The sequence below is a fragment of the Neoarius graeffei genome, chromosome 12, assembly GCF_027579695.1.
Source record: "Neoarius graeffei isolate fNeoGra1 chromosome 12, fNeoGra1.pri, whole genome shotgun sequence".
NCBI lineage: Eukaryota > Metazoa > Chordata > Actinopteri > Siluriformes > Ariidae > Neoarius > Neoarius graeffei.
Genome location: NC_083580.1, coordinates 37,992,756 through 38,012,350, shown reverse-complemented (window position 1 = coordinate 38,012,350; position 19,595 = coordinate 37,992,756). Strand labels below are relative to the sequence as shown.

Here is a 19,595-nt window from a genome sequence, read left to right as displayed (position 1 = left end):
GGAGCTCCATACCTGTAGATGGGACGTCAATTTCCTTGGTCTTAGCGTTGCCCTCAACTGAAACAAGTTGGAAAACTCAATCAGCCATTTCTTAAAGCTCTCTCTCTCACTCTTCACTCTTAAACTCTCCCGGTTGGACTCGTACTTAAAAACTCTGCCGGTTGGATTCACCTATACAAAAATCCGATTTTCATTTGTTTGTTAGTGAGTAGCCTGTCCTACAAAACCCTTACCTAGGCGAATAGCCAACATTAAAAAAGGACAACGTTGGGGATCTTAGCGTAGGCCTATCTGCGTATGGCAGCGAAAGGGAGTGGAGTGTGGAGAGAGGTTTAAAATGACAGTGTTGGGGAAAGATGTTGTGACGGCACTGTTTCATGACTACGCAAACACATCTTCGTCATGGAAAAATGGGTTGTTGTCGAACAATTTTTTTTTGTCTTCTGACGAAATTAGCCTACGCTCAATGCTTGAGATTTACAATTTTTTTCCTGGGAGAGGCTTTTTTTCCTCGAACGGACGCTGGCAAAAGGCGCTTCACGGAACACTATCGGCGCATGGTATAGCCTATCATATTATGCTCAAGCCTGAGCTCAACAATGCTTCAGTTTTTTTTTCTCTCTTGAATGGAACAAAAAGCGCTGCGGGGAACATTGGTATCGGCGCATGGGATCGGCACTGGTATCGGTTCATGGTATCGGCAACTGTTTGACAAGTACGAGTATGAGTATATTAGTGGAGTATCGGGGCCGATGCCAGTATCGGTATCGGTGCATGCTTATATAGTAGGATAGATTTTTTTCTTTATTGATAAAAAACTTCTTCCTGCTATGAAGAAAACAGAGTACACTGCTATTGTTGATCATCCTCCAGTATCTCTTGATGTTTTAATCTCTCAAAACCTGGCGCAGCGTAGTACCTGGAGATTAAATACAGCCCTACTGACAGATAGTCACTTTTGTGAATACATATCAAAAGCAATAGATGAGTTTATGCTATTTAACAAATCAGACTCCATATCTCCATCTACATTGTGGGAGACACTTAAAGTTGTTATAAGAGGGGAGGTCATATCTTATACAATTCCACGTAATAAAGAGAGAAAACAGAAGGAACAAGAACTCATTGCGTCAATAAGAAGTATGGACCAGCAATTTTCTGCCACCCCAACTCCAGAGTTACAGTGCAATGCAATAATGAGTACACCCTCTTTGAAAAGTAACATTTCACACAATATGACAAGGAACACAAAGATATATTTCCAAAATGTTCCCAGACTAAGTTAAACACAGGTTCTGTTGAGCTTTTGAACTCAAAACAAAGGCTAATAATATAACTTAAATGATTTTTATTTCAGTTTTAGTGAAATTTGTGTGGTGCAGAAATGAGTACACCCCACTGAAGGGCTCTGAGTAAAGCAACTTTTTAGGCTACCAATGTGGACCTGAACAAACAATTAACCACAGGTGAGTCTAATTAGTCATTACACAGGTGTTAATTAGGCAGTTGGCTACAAAAGGCTGTTACCTAAAGCAAACCACCCTTTCCCATTTCCTGCTGTCAGCAATGGCACCTCATGGCCAGGAAATGTCTCTGGATCTGAGAAAGCGGATTATTGCTTTACACAAGAGAGGTGAGGGCTACAAGAAGATCAGTAAAGGCTTACTTATCAGTAAGAACACGGTTGCAAAAGTGATCCAAAAATCCAAGACAGATGGAACTGCAGCCAAAGTACAGAGACGTACAGGCCGGCCAAGAAAATTAACACCCAGGCAGGAGCGGCTTGTAATGAGAAAAGTTGAGGAAAATCGGCATGCAAGTGCACAACAGGTATCTAAGGAAGTAGAGACTGAAATTGGAGTGAATGTGTCATGTGACACAATATGCCGTACAGTGCAGCGGAATGGCATGCATGGGTGTCGTCCCCGAAGGAAGCCTCTCCTAAAGCCCAGTCACAAAAAAGCCTGTCTGGAGTTCGCCAGGGCACATGCTGAAAAGGATGAAGGCTACTGGGACTCTATACTCTGGAGTGATGAGACCAAAATCAATCTTTTTGGAACTGATGGCTTCAAAACAGTCTGGCGTCGCAAGGGTGAGGAGTACAAGGAAAAATGCATGGTGCCCACAGTGAAACATGGAGGGGGTAGTGTTCTTATGTGGGGTTGCATGAGTGCTGCGGGTGTTGGAGAACTGCATTTCATTGATGGCATCATGAATTCTCAAATGTACTGCTCTATACTGAAAGCTAAGATGCTTCCATCACTTCGGGCCGTTGGTCGTCGTGCCATTTTTCAACATGACAATGACCCAAAACACACATCTAAGGCCACTGCTGACTTTCTGAAGAGGAACAGGGTGAGAGTGATTCCATGGCCAAGTATGTCACCTGATCTGAACCCTATAGAGCATCTTTGGGGAATACTGAAGAGGCAGGTTGAGCATCACTCTCCATCCAACATCCAGGCTCTGAAAGATGTCATCCTTGAAGAATGGAAAAAGATTGATGTAGCCAAATGTTGTCAACTTGTGCAGTCCATGCCAAGGAGACTTGGGGCTGTCATTGCAAATAATGGAGGCCATACAAAGTACTAAATGTACTGGATGTAATTGAGTTTGTTGTGGGGTGTACTCACTTTTGCTCCACCCCACTTTCACGGAAACAGAAAAATATGTAATTTAAGGCATCTTTTCACCTTTCTGCTTGAGTTATAATGTAAGAACATAGTGCAATAAACATCATCGAGGAACTGTTTGGGACATATTGTTTGTGTTCATTTTAATACTGTGAAAAATGTTGTTTTTCAGGGGGGGTGTACTCATTATTGCATTGCACTGTATATAAAGAGATGGTTGGACTGAAAATTCAATATGATTTATTGCCTACAGAAAGAACTGAGAAGCAGCAGCTGTGGTTAAAGGGTCACTATTATGAGCATGGGGAGAAGGCTGGCCGTCTTCTGGCCTATCAGCTGAAATGTAGATCCGCATCTCGCTTAATCCCACAGATTCGTAATACTTCAGTCTCTGACTGTAGATCCACTTGAGATTAATAATACTTTTAAAGAATTTTACTCAGAACTATATACTTCTACATCCCCACAAGATAACTCAAATATGACAACTTTCTTGGATAATTTAGACATTCCAAACATAAATGCGGTTGCCAAAAACGATCTTGATGAACCCATACATTTGCAGGAGATAATTGATTCCATTCATAAAATGCAAAGCGGCAAGTCTCCAGGGCCTGACGGCTATCCTGTTGAATTTTATAAGAAGTTTTCTTCTCAACTTGCTCCCATTCTGCTTGAAATGTTCAATCATTCCTTTAATCAGAACCATTTACCACAGACCCTGACCGAGGCATCCATTTCACTTCTTTTAAAGCCAGGTAAGGACCCACTTGATTGTGGGTCCTACCGACCTATATCCTTGCTAAATACAGATGTCAAGATTTTGGCTAAACTTATTGCATCAAGACTAGATAGTGTAATATCCCAAATCATCTCACCGGAACAAACTGGATTCATGAGAGGCCGTCAGTCAGTCCTTCACAAATATACGCAAACTCTTAAATGTTATACATTCTCCACAATCTCCAGCATCCAGGGAGATGCCTGAGGTGGTTGTCTCCCTGGATGCTGAAAAAGCTTTTGATAGAGTTGAGTGGTGTTATTTATTTGCTGTGTTGGAGAAATTTGGTTTTGGCTCAAATTTTATATCCTGGATCTGCTTATTATATACCTCTCCTAAAGCATCTGTAATTACTAATAAGTTATCTTCCCAACTATTTTCTCTGTCAAGGGGCACACGCCAGGGATGTCCCCTCAGCCCTCTTTTATTTGCATTAGCTATTGAGCCGTTATCAATTAAGTTTAGGACAACCCCCAACATCCTTGAAATTCATAGGTTGGGAACTGAGCATCGCATCTCTTTATATGCAGATGATCTGCTTCTTTATATTTCGGATCCAGTGTCAAGCGTCCTTAATATTGTTAATATCCTTAATGACTTTGGGCTTTTCTCTGGTTACAAATTAAATTTTACTAAAAGTGAATGTTTTCCCATCAATAATTTAGCCCTTCAGATATCAGACTCTGCACTCCCTTTCCATATGTCAAAGACTGGCTTTAAGTACTTGGGGATACATATCACCCGTACTTTCTCTAATCTCTATGAAGAGAACTTCAAACCCCTTTTACTGAAGTTGGAATCAGATTTAAAGAGATGGTCTGGCCTTTATTTATCTCTTTCAGGTAGAGTTAATTGTATAAAAATGAATGTCTTACCTAGATTTTTGTATCCGTTTCAATGTCTCCCAGTATTTTTATCCAAATCTTTCTTCCAGTCTTTGAATAAATTAATCTATTCGTTTTTGGGGGCCGGTAAAAATCCTAGAATCCGCAGAGAATTTTTGGAAAGACCTAGAGACCAGGGTGGCCTAGCACTTCCCAATATGAGAAAATGTTATTGGGCATCCAATATACAAAAAGTAATATATTGGTATCAGGCTCCACAGCTGGATTGGTGCAAAATTGAGTCAAACTTGTGCATTTCTACCTCACTCTCTGCTTTAATTACAGCAGGATTACCATTCTCACCATCTAAGTTCACATCAAGCCCTGTGGTAATTTCTACTCTTCGAATATGGGCACAATTCAGACAAAAATTCAAGCTAAAAGAATTCTCTACATATAGCCCTATCTGTGACAATCACCTCTTCCCTGCTGCCAAACTGGATAGCACCTTCACACTGTGGCATAGGAATGGTCTAACTATATGCTACAACTTTTACATAGATGATCTTTCTGGCAGTTTTTCTGATCTTTCTGGAAAATTTCACCTGCAGAGGTCAGACTTATTTCAGGTATTTTCAGGCCCATCACTTTATTCAAAGCCATAGTCCAGTATTTCCTGCTTTACCATCAGACACAGGACTTGAGAAGGTTTTGTGGGCTCCTATGCAGCATGGGAGACATATCTCAATTATCTCAAATATAATTAGTTCCCTTCAGGAAACATCACTAGACAGGCTTAGAACCGAATGGGCTGAAGAACTTGGGATGGAAGTGTCTGAAGCAGTTTGGGACTGCACTCAGACTAGAGTTAATGGAACATCATCTTGTGCCCGGCTTAGCCTGATACAGTTCAAAGTTTTTCACAGAATTTACTACACCAAATCCAAATTATCCAGAATTTATTCTGACATTCCAGATAGGTGTGAATGCTGTAATTCTACACCAGCAGATATGGCCCATATGTTTTGGACCTGCTCTAAATTAAGAGATTTTTGGTCATCTGTTTGCAAAACTTTGAATGATGCATTCAAAACCAAAGTGAAACCCTCTGCAGAAATGCCCATCTTTGGAGTATTGATTAATGAGATCTTGCTGGCCACTGTTAAACAGAATGCTTTTGCCTTTGCCTCTTTGATAGCCCGTAGAAGAATAGTCTTGCAGTGGAAATCTCCGGACCCACCCAAAGTGTCGGCCTGGCTTAGCGACCTAATGTTATTCCTGAAGTTAGAGAAGATTAAGTATTTTACCAGAGGTTCAATAAGAAAATTCTACAAAATATGGGAGCCACTGATTTTGTATTTTGACAGGCTCAAGATCTTCCCATAATTTAATAGGGCCCTGTGTTATGTTTTGATCTTGCATAACTATAGGCATAGAGTGCAGATTGCCCCCCCCTTGTCTTTATTTTTATTTAGTCTATTTTAATTTATATTGCATTTTTCTGTTATAAATGTTATTACGGTTATGATTATGTACTTTTTTTTCCCTTTTATTTACAGCAGTATGTGGGTGTTGTGGGAGGGTGGGTTTTGATTGGAAAAAAACACAAAGAAAAACAATTCAAGACATTGTATTTAAATTCATCCTATATTGTGCTACCTTTCTTGAATTTAAAAAAAAAAATATATATATGAGTGATTCCACGCTTATGGGTACTGAAATGGGGACATGAACTTATTTTTAAAAATTCACCTAAAACCATTTCTTTTTTTTACCATCAGGTCACAAAACATGTAATCTTTAATGAATGATATGTTAAAAGATAACTTTAATTTTCTGAGATGTAATAAAAACATCATATTTATATGCCAAAGTCAGAACGGAACAGAAGTGTTGTGGACATATATATTCTCAATTTTAACAATGTAGAATTACTTTTTGAAACATAGGAAGGTGATGTTTTAGCAAATATAATTAATAAACGTGTAGTAGAATAAACATACACATTCTTTCAATAAGATTAACATGGTATATAGCTAGATTGTAATTAATTTGTAACAGACGCGAGATGGACAATCGTAACAGAAGTAATGTAACAGACATCATTTTGGAACTCATAGGCTTGACTTTGGCATATAAATATGTTTTTATTACATCTCAGAAAATTCAAGTTATCTTTTAACATATCATTCATTAAAGATTACATGTTTTGTGACCTGATGGTAAAAAAAGAAATGGTTTTAGGTGAATAAGTTCATGTCCCCATTTCAGTACCCATAAGCGTGGAATCACTCACATATATATATATATATATATATATATATATATATATATATATATATGGCGGCACGGTGGTGTAGTGGTTAGCGCTGTCGCCTCACAGCAAGAAGGTCCTGGGTTCGAGCCCCGTGGCCGGCGAGGGCCCTTCTGTGCGGAGTTTGCATGTTCTCCCCGTGTCCACGTGGGTTTCCTCCGGGTGCTCCGGTTTCCCCCACAGTCCAAAGACATGCAGATTAGGTTAACTGGTGACTCTAAATTGACCGTAGGTGTGAATGTGAGTGTGAATGGTTGTCTGTGTCTGTGTCAGCCCTGTGATGAGCTGGCGACTTGTCCAGGGTGTACCCCGCCTTTCGCCCGTAGTCAGCTGGGATAGGCTCCAGCTTGCCTGCGACCCTGTAGAAGGATAAAGCGGCTAGAGAGATAATGATTATATATATATATATATATATATATATATATATATATATATAGTAACCCTTCGAGTTGATTTTTCACGTGCACACAGGGATCGCAGCCGTGTGTGTGTGTCCATCCGTCCATGCCCCTCACGATTCTGATCGGCTGTTTGATTTTGGCAGGAACTAGAAGCGCGAGCCCGCCTACATACCGTAACTTATTTTTGTCGACAGATAATTTCATATTTATCGGGTTTTCCCACCATGAACAACTCAAACAGCGCAACAAAATAATTTTTACAAACTTTAATACAAACTTTAAAAAGATGTCAGAACAAGTTAACCAAGGAGAGAAAGATGGTCAAAACCCAGAAGAGAAAAAGAGTTTTGACAGAGGAAGAAAAGGAAAGATGTGAAAGAGTTAGAGAAAAGCGACAAGCTGAAAGAAAACGTAAAAAATGAATTAATAGAAATGATGAGTTGGAGGAATTTAATTCTAAATAGTGATGTTGATTTTGAAATCACTGTGAAATCCTTCTGAATCTGACAAGTTGACCTGAATCCAGTCAGTGTTTTCATGAATCGTGTATCTTTTGTTTTCAAAACATTTTGCTATAAATCCCTAAAGCACACTGTAGTTTATAGTAATACGAATAATATACGTACATGTGAGTTTGGAGAAATTTATCTTCTCATGATAAAATTGAAACCCATCAAAGTACATCATCTGTTGCATGTTTGTTTTAATTTGAATGGAAGGTAGTACCTAATTTTATCTTACAGATTCTTTTGAAAAAGACAACAAAAACTCTTTAAATTTGTCCTCAATCTTTAGTTGGTTGTCTGAGGACCTATAGCCACGGAAAAAGAGGTGGATGAATATGCAAGCCAAGTTGCTTGTGAAGCAGAAGAGCAACAACTGCTCGAGTGGTATTTTGGAACCCAGAAAATTAATATATGATACAAATCATAGTTTGCTTATTTATTATTATTTTTATTTATTTCTTTATTTACCCACCCGTCCATCTGTTATCTGTAACTGCTTATCCTGTTCTACAGGGTTGCAGGCAAGCTGGAGCCTATCCCAGCTGACTATGGGTGAGAGACGGGGTACACCCTGGACAGGTTGCCAGGTTATTGCAGGGCTGACACAGAGACAAACCAACCATTCACATTCACACCTATGGTCAATTTAGAGCCACCAATTAACCTAACCTGCATGTCTTTTGGACTGTGGGGGAAACCGGAGCACCCGGAGGAAACCCACACAGACATAGGGAGAACATGCAGACTCCGCACAGAAAGGCCCTCGCGGGCTGCTGGGCTCGAACTCAGCACCTTCTTGCTGTGAGGCAACAGTGCTAACCACTACACCACTGTGCTGCCCTTTATTACCTCCGTCAAGGAGGTTATGTTTTCGGTAGCGTTGGTTTGTTTGTTTGTTTGTTGGTTTGTCTGTTAGCAACATTCCGGAAAAAGTTATGAACGGATTGCTCTGAAATTTTTTCCAGAGGTGTGACTGGGCACAAGTAACAATCCATTAAATTTTGGCGGTGATCCGGATCTCTGTCTGGATCCCGGAATTTTTTAAAGGATTCTTGGCAGAGGTCTGCGCTCTCCGAGTGCTTTTCTAGTTTTTGTTTGTTTGTTTGTTTTTGTTTGTTTGTTTTTACTGATTTGTTCAGCTTTCACAGTTATGATAAAGCAGTGTCTCTTTGTAATTGTCATCTTTGTAACCTCACTTGGTAGGCACAAGGCGAAATAATGGCAGTAATTAGGCACTTTCACTTTTGTGCCATACACAGTGTGCACAGCGAGCACGCAGAAGCCAGGAATTTGTTAGGATTCACCTCCAAAACTAAGTTGTTCATAAAACTACAAACTTTACTGGTTCTAACAGTACCAATTAGAACCATATACACCCTTACTATTTTGTGCTACAATAATAAGTAGGTGTGTGTGTGTGTTAGGGGGTTCAGCACGCACTTACGTTTATTATTTATTTATTTATTTATTTATTATTATTTTATTTTATTTTTTTACTAAAATCACACTCTCTCTCCAACCATAAAAGATTTTTTTCAAAATTCCAAAACCTATGATCGTCTTACAGTGTCCCTTTACAGAGAGCTGATTTTAAGGTAACTTTAACCTGTTTTAAATTTTAAGGAAAAATCTCTATAATAATCATGGAATTGGCGCAAAGGTAAAAGCCATTGCAAGATTAATTTATAATTTATCACTTGATGATAAACTTCCCTGTGTATTTCAGAATATTGTCCTTGCCTTTTTGTCCACTGAAACATGTGCAACATTATATTGTATCTAAAAACAAGATTTCAATATCAAATGAATGGACACCATCCTGTTATCTCTCTCAACTAACTCTTGTTTTGTTTTTTCCTGTATTTATAGGCTCTGAAAGAGATTCTCTCACAACATGAGCAAAATGTACGCTGTTCAATTAATACTGTATCTTCAGGTACTAGTAACACATCTTCTGTCAAATACTGCCTGTAAACAAAATAAACTGTCTTAACAACCACTCTCTTCTCCTTTCGGTATTTCATCCGAGTGTGCTATAGCCAAAACAGCTGAAGCATTTCTGTCTACTGTTGTACAAATAGCAGCTCCTCCTTCAAATACGGTATCAGGCACAAACAGAAACAGCATTTCCAGCCTCTCCTTCATCTACAGCATTGGAATTTTTAGTAAAAATAAATAAATAAAGGTAATTGTGCTGTGACACCCCACCCACACACCTCTACTTAACGTTGTATCACAAAATAGAAATGGTATACATGGTCCTAACTGGTACTGTTTGAACCAGAAAAAGTTGGTAGTTTTATGAGCACCTTAGTTTTGGTGGTGAACCCTTATAGCTGTTGCACGCTCACTGCGCACAATGCATATGGCACAATGCGCCAGCCGCTCCTACCAGCTCCAGCACTAAAAGTGAAAGTGCGTGCCTAATTACTACCATTATTTCGCCTTGTATAAAACTTCAGAACTGCTATCAGTGAAAAGAATAAAAGACTAAGGACAACTAATAAATTCAAGCAACAGGCTAAACACAAGCTTGACACTTACTGTGCGGTGAGCTCTTTGGGATGGCGCTTTGGACTTTTGTTTCCAGATCGTAGGAACTGCTCTGTGTACCAGACGTTGCTCAAATCCTTCTATGTGAATCTGTCTCACAAATTTATCTTTTTCAAAATGTATGGAACAGACACCAAACCGTCCTGTTGGCTTGAAGTTACCTCTCTTTGTCTGTACAAATCGGATCAAAATTCCGCTTTTTTTTTTTATTGGCTACACTTGAACAGCCTTGAATGACACGCCTCTTAGGAGGCATGCCTTGGTTTTAGTTTTGTTGTGGAATTTAAAAAAAAAGAAGTTAAAAACAAGCTACACTTTGCAAAGCCAAAAATACCACGAACTTTCAAGCATTTTGGGGATAGATTAGGGATAAAATTAGCTCATGTTTTTAAGTCGTTCAAATTCTGTAAAGCTGCTTTGCGACAATGTTTATTGTTAAAAGCGCTGTACAAATAAACTTGATTTGATTTGATTTGATTTTGCATATGATGTCACTTCCTTTGAATTAACAGTAACTTACCAGAAACGCATTCGTGTAATGGCAGGCTCAAAGAGCCAAACTTTACCAGCTAAATAGAACATGTTCCCGGGCTCGAATTAAAATACAATTTAGACAGTCAACTATTTAACATGTCTAGTTTTATAAGGTATAATTTTCAGGGGTGATGTCATTTTCGTAAGACTAGCATTTTAAAGTGTACAGTAATACGGGGTCAATTTTGTCATATTTTTCTTGTCAGAATTCACCACACGTTCTTTATAGGGCACAGAGAGGACAGGCAACCTCTTCTTCCACATCTATGCCTTTGTAATGTGTGCAGAAAGTGGTTTTTGCATTGTCTTGTTGAAATATCTCTGGAAAAGATGTCATCTTGAAGGCAGCATATGTTGCTCCAAAATCTTAACATACTTTTCTGCATTAATGCTGCCATCGCAGAAGTGCCCTTTGCTAAGGGCACTGTCACAACCCCATACCATGATAAACCCTGGCTTTTGGTATTTTTGCTGGTAACAATTTGGATGGTCCTTTTCATCTTCTTTCCAGGGCACACAGTGACCACAGTACGTTTCCACTGTGTAATAGTCCATCGGAGATGCCTCAGAGCCCAGAGAAGTTAACAGCATTTCAAGACACATAAGGCTTCCTTTTTGTACAGTAAAGTTTTAACTGGCATTTCTGACACTAACTCCATATTGTAGTGCTTGGCAAAGGTTTTCCAAAGTAATCCTAACTCCATGTAGTTATAGAGTAGAGTGGGGGAAAAAGCCCCCCTTAAGGAAAATTCAGTTTTTCTCCAAGTTGAAATGAACCATGTGTTTAGTTTTAATCATAGTTTTTGACAACAGTGACATGAACAATAATGCCACCTAAAGTTTGCCTAAAGTTAATACTTAATTTTTTTTTTTAAACAAAAACAAACATTGTGCCAAGGGGGCCTTTTAACCCCCCAGTGGGGTAAAAGGCCCCCTGAGGTGGGGCAATGGAGCACTTGCATGTGACGTCACAGCCGATCCAGATTGTGACAGACGCCATCTTGTCGGTCAAACGCCATTTTCCGCCTTCTACTTCTACTTTTGGTTCTACTTCTACCTTTTCTTCTGGAAAACCCTACTATATACAATTCTACTACAACGGCTGCGGCTACAAGCTCTCCCTACCTGTGCATGTTTTTTATGTTTTTTGTGTGTATTTTTGCGTATTATTCATCTGTATCGGACTTCAATATCCACTACAACCGTATGGACTTACTGGACATGGGTTTCCAGCAGAAAATGACGGTTTGTAGCGATTTCCATCGCATGCACAACATTCCGGACGAGATAGTGAGACGAGCGGGGTCTCCGTGGATTGTTATCGGGTCTGGCAGGCGAAGGAGGCGGCGCCGGGAGCGGAAGCAAAAGCGAGGCTGCAGGCAGAGCTGGCCTGTTGACTAAGCTCAGAAAACAGCCACTCAAATCTCCACTGCCAAGCCTCTACCTCTCCAATGCCAGATCCATGGTAAACAAGACAGACGATTTGGAATTACCTTATTCTATTCTATAATTGGCTGGTCAGTTAAGTGACTTACCCGTCCAATGAGGATTATTTTCTTGTTTACAAGATGCCACATCTGAGTCGCTGACAAATCCTGAATTTCTGTAAAGATAACTGTCCAGAGATTTATAAGCACGCAGTGCTTCACCACTGAACAGCGAGGGAAAGTTAATGAGGTAATTATGCACGTCTGGGTATTCCACTGGCAGTTCAATATCCACTGACACGGTCGTGAAAACTACGTCCGGTAAGCCATAAGGGTCACTAATCTGTAGATCGTTTATTTTAGACATATATCTAGTTATCTGTTCATTAGAAAAATGAGCCGTGTAGTCCGTCGGTTGAAATTGATCCATTCTGTACACGAGTGCAGCAGTATTCAGCTGTGTTTCTTACCGACAAGATGGCGGCTGTGTACTTTCCGGTCACGTGACTGCAAGATCTCTATAGGCCCCCTCACTCAAAAAAAGCTGTTTGGATAGCAAAAGTGTTTACTTAAGCCTATAATGTGAAAGAAACAAGAAAATATCCGGGTGGTTCTCCGCTATAGTTGCAAATTGGTGTCACCTCACTTAACAAGTATTCTGAGACCAGGCCTTTAAATAAAAATCAGGGTGTCTGTGTTCATATGCCTTCCTATTGATTATAAAAATTAATTAATATAAGTGTTGGTAGAATTTTTCATTGGAAGTACCCAAGGGGGTCCAAAATGCGTGTCTCATACATCCCAGAAGGAAAATAAACCCTTGCTGAAAAATATTTATTGGTGTTATTATTTTGTGTCACCCATTTAAATATGATCAATATTGTCCATGCAGCATGAAGAAAAGCACATTTTGAAAATCTTTCCAATACTAGTCAGAAATTTTCCCGCCAAGAAATTGATTTTTGGTGTCCCAAGTAATTAAGTCAGTACACTAATGGCCCTTTTCCACTACCCTTTTTCAGCTCACTTCAGCTCGCTTCAGCCCACTTCAGCCCGACACGGCTCGCGTTTCGACTACCAAAAACCGGCACGACTCAGCTCGTTTCAGCCCTGCTTAGCCCCTAAAACTCGCACCGTTTTGGAGTGGGGCTGAAGCGAGCCAAACCGTGCTGACTGAGGTTGGGGGCGTGAGCAGACACTCCCCTGTGCACTGATTGGTGAGGAGGAGTGTCCTCACATGCCCACACACGCCCCGTGAGCGCGCTGGGATCTGTAAACACCGCAAACCCGGAAGGAGAATAATTACGAATTACGAAAATTTCTGAAGCCTTATGCGCCTCGCCTCATCTATACGCTCTTGCCAGTATCTGTCCGCGTTGTCGGTGACAACAAGCCACAGCACCAAGACCAGCAACACTAACGACTTCATGTCATCCATGTTTATTGTTTACTATCCGGGTCGTGAGACTACCGCTTAAAAGCTCACTGAATCAGATAGAGCATCGTGGACGAGTTCGCGGAGCGCAAGGCTCGTCGTATGCCCTTCAAATAATGCGCGCAGTAGGCTATTGATGTTTTATTATAAGCCATGTACAGTATGTCACCTAATGTTTTTTTGTTTCTGAGTTACATGTTCGTTTGAAGGACTTAATGTACAAAATAACATAGTTGCACCCCATAGTATTGAAATTGGTAAACACAGTGCATTCAGTGAGGTTTGCACAGCCCTCCTTTTATTTCTGACTCTTCCTGTCACCGCTGCAACCTCTGAGCGCTCATTCGTATGCCCTTCAAATAATGTGCGCAGTATAGGCTATTGATGTTTTATTATGAGCCATGTACAGTATCCTAATGTTTTTTGTTTCTGAGTTACATGTTCGTTTGAAGGACTTGATGTACTAAATAACATAGTTGCACCCGGTAGTGTTGAAATTGGTAAACACCGCAGTTGCGGACATTTTGTAGCCTAAAACGATGTTATGATAAGCTTTAATAAAGTGCCCGGTCATTTGCCCCGCCCCCGGCCCGGCTCTGACTTGTTCCGCCACTGTTACTGATGTCACTGTTTGCGCTGCTTAACGACATCACGTGACGTCCACCCACTTTCGCTAACTCCACCCAATGTGTCCACCCACTTCCAGCCAGCACGGTTCAGCGCGGTTGTAGTCGAAATGCAACTTCAATAGCCCCGCTCAGCCCGACTCAGCTCGACTCGGCACGGCACGGCTCAGCCGCGTTTGTAGTGGAAAAGCGGCATAACAGTACTAACTAGAGACACCTGGGGTAAATGGACAGAACTATTCTAATGAGATGACTGCAGTGCATTGTGGGAATCCCACAAGTTCAAGGGAGGGAAACATTGAATTTCATATTGTGGTAGTTTTCCAGCATTGTTCAGGTTTGTATGGCAATTTTTAACAGAATTTATAATAGCAGTCAATACACTAACACTTCTAGAATGATGTAGGCCCAGCTTTGTCATGAAAACATGTTTGTGCCATGAATGTGAGTTAGAAGACCTTTCAACTAGACTACAATGCACAGGCATCATATACACATCTGCACCCTGGTGACCAGATGATGAACTATTTGTCCATACACTAACAGTCCATACACTAACACCGGGGTCTGTTTGTGTACTGACTATTGTGTTAGTGTATTGACCAATTTGATAGGATGACAGTTTGATGTCTCTCGATCCCTTTTGTCAACCTACTAGTATATAGGCCTATACCTAGTACATGTATCCTACCAGGATATCTTTAAAGGTTTTCTGATTAGGCCTAGTCAATTTCTGAGAGTGTCTGTGTACTGACTTGACTTGTACTGAATTTGAATTTGCCCCCCCCGTACTCACCTTTTACAAACTGTTAATTCCAAGAACTCTAGGCACATGATGATTCCTACATCTACATGGACCCAACTAGTAAAAAATCACCCAGGTTTGGTGTAGTGATTAGGATATTTATCCAGCGCCTGGTGTAGTCATGAATTTGGACATTGTTTGGATTGACTACAATGTCAAAAGCACGGGCAAATTTAGAAAAGTGAGGAAATGTTAATTAGGCTACTTTATAATTGGTGTCATGAAATGTTGCCTTAGGTTCTTATATGTTTTGTTCCTAATTTTGTTAACACATGGTTAATGTTGTTGCCATTTTTGAGGTTCAAAAATTAAATCTATTACTGTTCTGTTCAAATAATCAACTTCGTTGTCTTATTTTTGAACATGTCAGTACACAAACATGCTGTCAGTACACAAACGCTGCACCCTTTTAATACATATATTTATTGTTCTATTGTGATAAATATACATTTTCAAATATAATTATTTATAATAAGGCCCAGATTTGTAATTGGGGTCAATTACATTTTGATTTTGGTCAGAGATTATGGATTTATTAGGCATTTCAGAGACCTGTTTGTGTACTGACAGAGACAAGGGCAACCTTGACCTTGAAATGACCTTGACCTTTGACCTTGAATTTTGCCATATCGAGCAATAAGAAGATACTTTGATAAAACTCCAAAATTGGCTACCAGAATTCTGCCTTATGAACTTATCAGTTTGCTCAAGGTCCATATCCCAATTTGCAACTATAGTGGAGAACCACCCATCCCTGAATTAATGAATAGATGCATTATTTTATTATATTTTGCATTTTAATTTAAATTTTTTTTAAATTTCAATTATTTTTAATATCAAGTTCAAATTACTTGCTTTACTCAACCAGGTAAGCGAGATGTTATTAAAAACTATGTATCTGCTATTCAGAAATGTATGAAATACAGTAATTATGATAAAAGGAAACGAAGCCCCCTGGGGGCCATTTACCCCGCCATTAAGGGGGTGTTTTACCCCACAGACTACACTTTTACAAAAAAGGGTCTTACTTTCAAAATGTGATTCAACTTTTTATACCTAATGTATTTTTTTTAACGTACTGACTTGTCTACTCATACCACATACACAGCTGTGATATCTGACGAAATAGCAGCTATCTAAATACAGTTTTACTGATATCTGAAAATTATATCACTTACCATGAAATTTGATTTCTCTCCGCTGCGTTGCTGATATGCGATCCACAGTGGATATTTGTATATCCCCGTTGTCTAGCCAGTCCATAGCAACAATAGAAAAGTAACTTTGCGCCATCTGGTGGTTATTTTGGGTAAAACAGGCCGGGGGCATATTACCCCACGGGGGCGTATTACCCCACTCTACTATATTAGCTATATAGGAATGACAATTCTTGATGCAGTGCCATCTGAGGGATCAGAGATCACAGGTGTTCAGCTTAGGCTTGTACCCTTGCCCTTTTATACTTCGAAATCCCTCCAGATTCCTTAAATTGTTTCATATTATGCACCATGGAGGGCGAAATATCTAAATGCCTTCCTATATTTATTTGAGGAAGATTATTTTTAAACATTACAAAATTTTCTCATGCATTTGTTGAACTGGAGACCCTTGACCCATCTTTGCTCCTCAAAGACGAGGCCTTTCCTGGATACTGACTTTGTACCAAATCATGATTACAATCACCTGTTGGCATCACCTGTTTCAAATCACATTACTTATTTTGCCTTATTACAAAATTATTAACTTCTTTGGAATGTTTTGCAGGCCTGAAACGCAGGAATGGATGTATATTCATAAATGAAATGAAGTTGACCAAACAAAACATGAAATATCTTGGGTCCATACTTCTGCAATGAAATACAAGTCAAAGTAAATTTAGAAATACTGCTTTCTATTTTTTTTAAATTTACATTTTCCATACTGTCCCAACTTTTTCTGATTTTGGGTTGTATTAAATTATTTTTTATTCACAACCGCACAGCTTCTACAACGTCAAATGCTTTGATCCATGGGGTTTGAACACAAATGGACAAACGTAAATAAAGACCAAGACTGTGTTAAGTTTTAAGAGGTTAAACAGTTTTATGACTCTGGAGATCACGGGTATTCAGCTTTAGCCTGGCTAACGCGACTTCAAAGCTCTCCGAGCATTTCGTCTGGCCAAGCTATTAAGCCAAACCGTTTCCCAGAGCCCGTGTTTGACCCGCCTCCCTGAAATGCCTCAGTTTGCTACTGGTCGAAGCCAGAAAAGGCTGTGACGAAGCTTAAACCAATCACATCACTCTTTCCTCTGACGTATGTGACGCGACGGGGCTAACTGGTAGATTAAACTCTTACCGAAGCCGGTCGGGAGCAAGGCGAAAACGTCCTTCCTTTCAATAAATACCTCCAGGGCTGCTCTTTGCTCCGTTTTCAATGAGAACTTCCCGTTGAATGCTTTCAATACAGCATCTACCGCTGTGTTAAAGGCTTGCCGCTGCTCCATGTTCGTGATGTGAATGAAGCGCTTCTGGCATAGATTCTGTAAACAATCTATGGCTTCCGGTCGCAGTTCTACTACGTCACTACCTTGAACACGCCTCTATCTAGGGCCGTTGGAGATGCTCAAAGTTGATTGGTTCCCGATTTTTTGGGAGCTTGGAAATGCTGTAGATAGCCTGCCTGGCCAGACTAAGCTCGGAACAGGCCCTCGTGTTGCGTCACGCTTAGGATGGGCGGGCCCAGGCTAATTCAGCTTAGGCTTGCACCTTGCCTTTTAAACTCTGAAATTCTTCCAGATTCCTTGAATGGGCTCCATTTTACAATGATATGCACTGTAGAGGGTGAAGTATCCAAATCCCTTTGTAGCTTTCTTTGAGGAACATTTTTTAAAGTTTCAATAATTTTCTCATGCATTTGTTGATGAGCTGATGTTCTGCCCATCTTTGCTCCTCAAAATCTAGGCCTTTCCTTGATACTGATTTTGTATGAATTCATGATTACAATCACCTGTTGACATCACCTATTTCAAATCACACGATTATGTAATTGTTTTACCTCATTAATATTCCTAAATTGTCTCTGTCCCAACTTTTTTTTTTTTGGAATGTGTTGCATTGTGTAGCATATTTTATATAGCCTGTTTTATAAATAGTGTGCAATTTTTTTTTGTGTTTTATTTGTTAGGCTTGTAAATTGAACTTACTCAGGATTGTGTATGCATTTATATAGTGGCCCATTTTCTTAATGTAACATGAATAATTAATTTTGCACTTGATTAAGCATTTGCATTACATTTAATAAACTCTTTTCCATGGTCAGTACTTATAAGGTACGACTTTCAATAATATGTAAGGTAATTTATTTTCTATTATCAAACATATAAAGTTGGCTAATAATAATTTACTTAGGCCTATGCAGTGGATAATTATTAGTGGTATCAATAACATTTTATATGCATTTGTTTGTTTACTTCCAATGATAAACAACTGTAGTGTTATACTGGGTCATGACTTAAAGTCCAATATAAAATGTGGGTCATGAAGCAAAACCAGTTGAGAACCAATAGCTTAAGCAACATCTAATAAGTAAATACAAACATTTCCACATAATTCTGGTGAAAAATATTTCTGTTTAAAGGCATCCAGTTATATTAAGGTTAGATTGCTCTATGGTGGCAGAGTGGCACAGTACTGGTACCTCTCAGTTCCAGGGTCCCCAGTTCCATCTTTCGCTCAGATGACTGTCTGTGCAGTTTGTTCTCTCCATGTCCCCATGTGTTTCTTCTGTGTTCTCTGGTTTCTTCCTATCTCCCCAAAACATGCTGTGACATGGATTCATCTCATCTCATTATCTCTAGCCGCTTAATCCTTCTACAGGGTCGCAGGCAAGCTGGAGCCTATCCCAGCTGACTACGGGCGAAAGGCAGGGTACACCCTGGACAAGTCGCCAGGTCATCACAGGGCTGACACATAGACACAGACAACCATTCACACCTACGGTCAATTTAGAGTCACCAGTTAACCTAACCTGCATGTCTTTGGACTGTGGGGGAAACCGGAGCACCCGGAGAAAACCCACGCGGACACGGGGAGAACATGCAAACTCCACACAGAAAGGCCCTCGCCGGCCCCGGGGCTCGAACCCAGGACCTTCTTGCTGTGAGGCGACAGCGCTAACCACTACACCACCGTGCCGCCTGTGACATGGATTGGTTATGTTAAATTGCCTTTAGCTGTGAAAGTGTGGGAATGTGTGTGCATGTGTGATGGACTGGAATCCCATCCAAGGTGCATTCTTTTCTTGCACCCAAAATTTCCAGGCTAGGCTCCACTAGTGACCCTTACCAGAATAAAGTGGTTAATGAGGACGCATTAATAAATAGTCTGTTCTAGTCTAAATAGTCTACTAAGCATTTAATAATAAAAATTGTGTTTCACTTGTACACCTGTAGTTTTAGATGAAATTTCAAATGTATATGTTAGAAATGATGAATCCAAGATGTTCCAAAACTTTTGATTGCCAGTGTATGTTGTAGGCTGTAGCCCGTGTTGTTGAAATACTTGGGAATACAAGGGGTAACTAAAAGCAGAGTACAAAATTAACGTGCACAGTGAGCTCCAACATGGTCAAATACCGGCATCATGCATCAGTCACTCTCTTTCTCACAACCTTTGCCCATGTTTGAAAACATGAACACACTTGAACTTTTTCACAATTGTTTTGCCCATTTTTCCGGTTCTGCCTGTGCTGATTAGCTTCTATCCTGTGTACATTG

At 39.9% G+C, this 19,595-nt stretch overlaps 1 protein-coding gene across 10 annotated transcripts in view; it reads left to right on the top strand.

Moving 5' to 3' along the window:
- sar1b (secretion associated, Ras related GTPase 1B) overlaps positions 1–19,595 on the top strand; it is a 291,304-nt gene that overhangs the window by 109,548 nt on the left and 162,161 nt on the right. Inside the window, exon 8 of one of the 10 annotated variants that reach the window (XM_060935856.1) lies at positions 9,329–9,458. The exons of the other annotated variants lie outside the window; for them this stretch is intronic. Within the exon in view, the coding sequence (XP_060791839.1) occupies positions 9,329–9,433 (105 nt within the window). The 3' untranslated portion in view covers positions 9,434–9,458. Of the gene's footprint in view, positions 1–9,328; positions 9,459–19,595 lie in introns of those variants that run through there. 10 annotated transcript variants of the gene reach the window in all.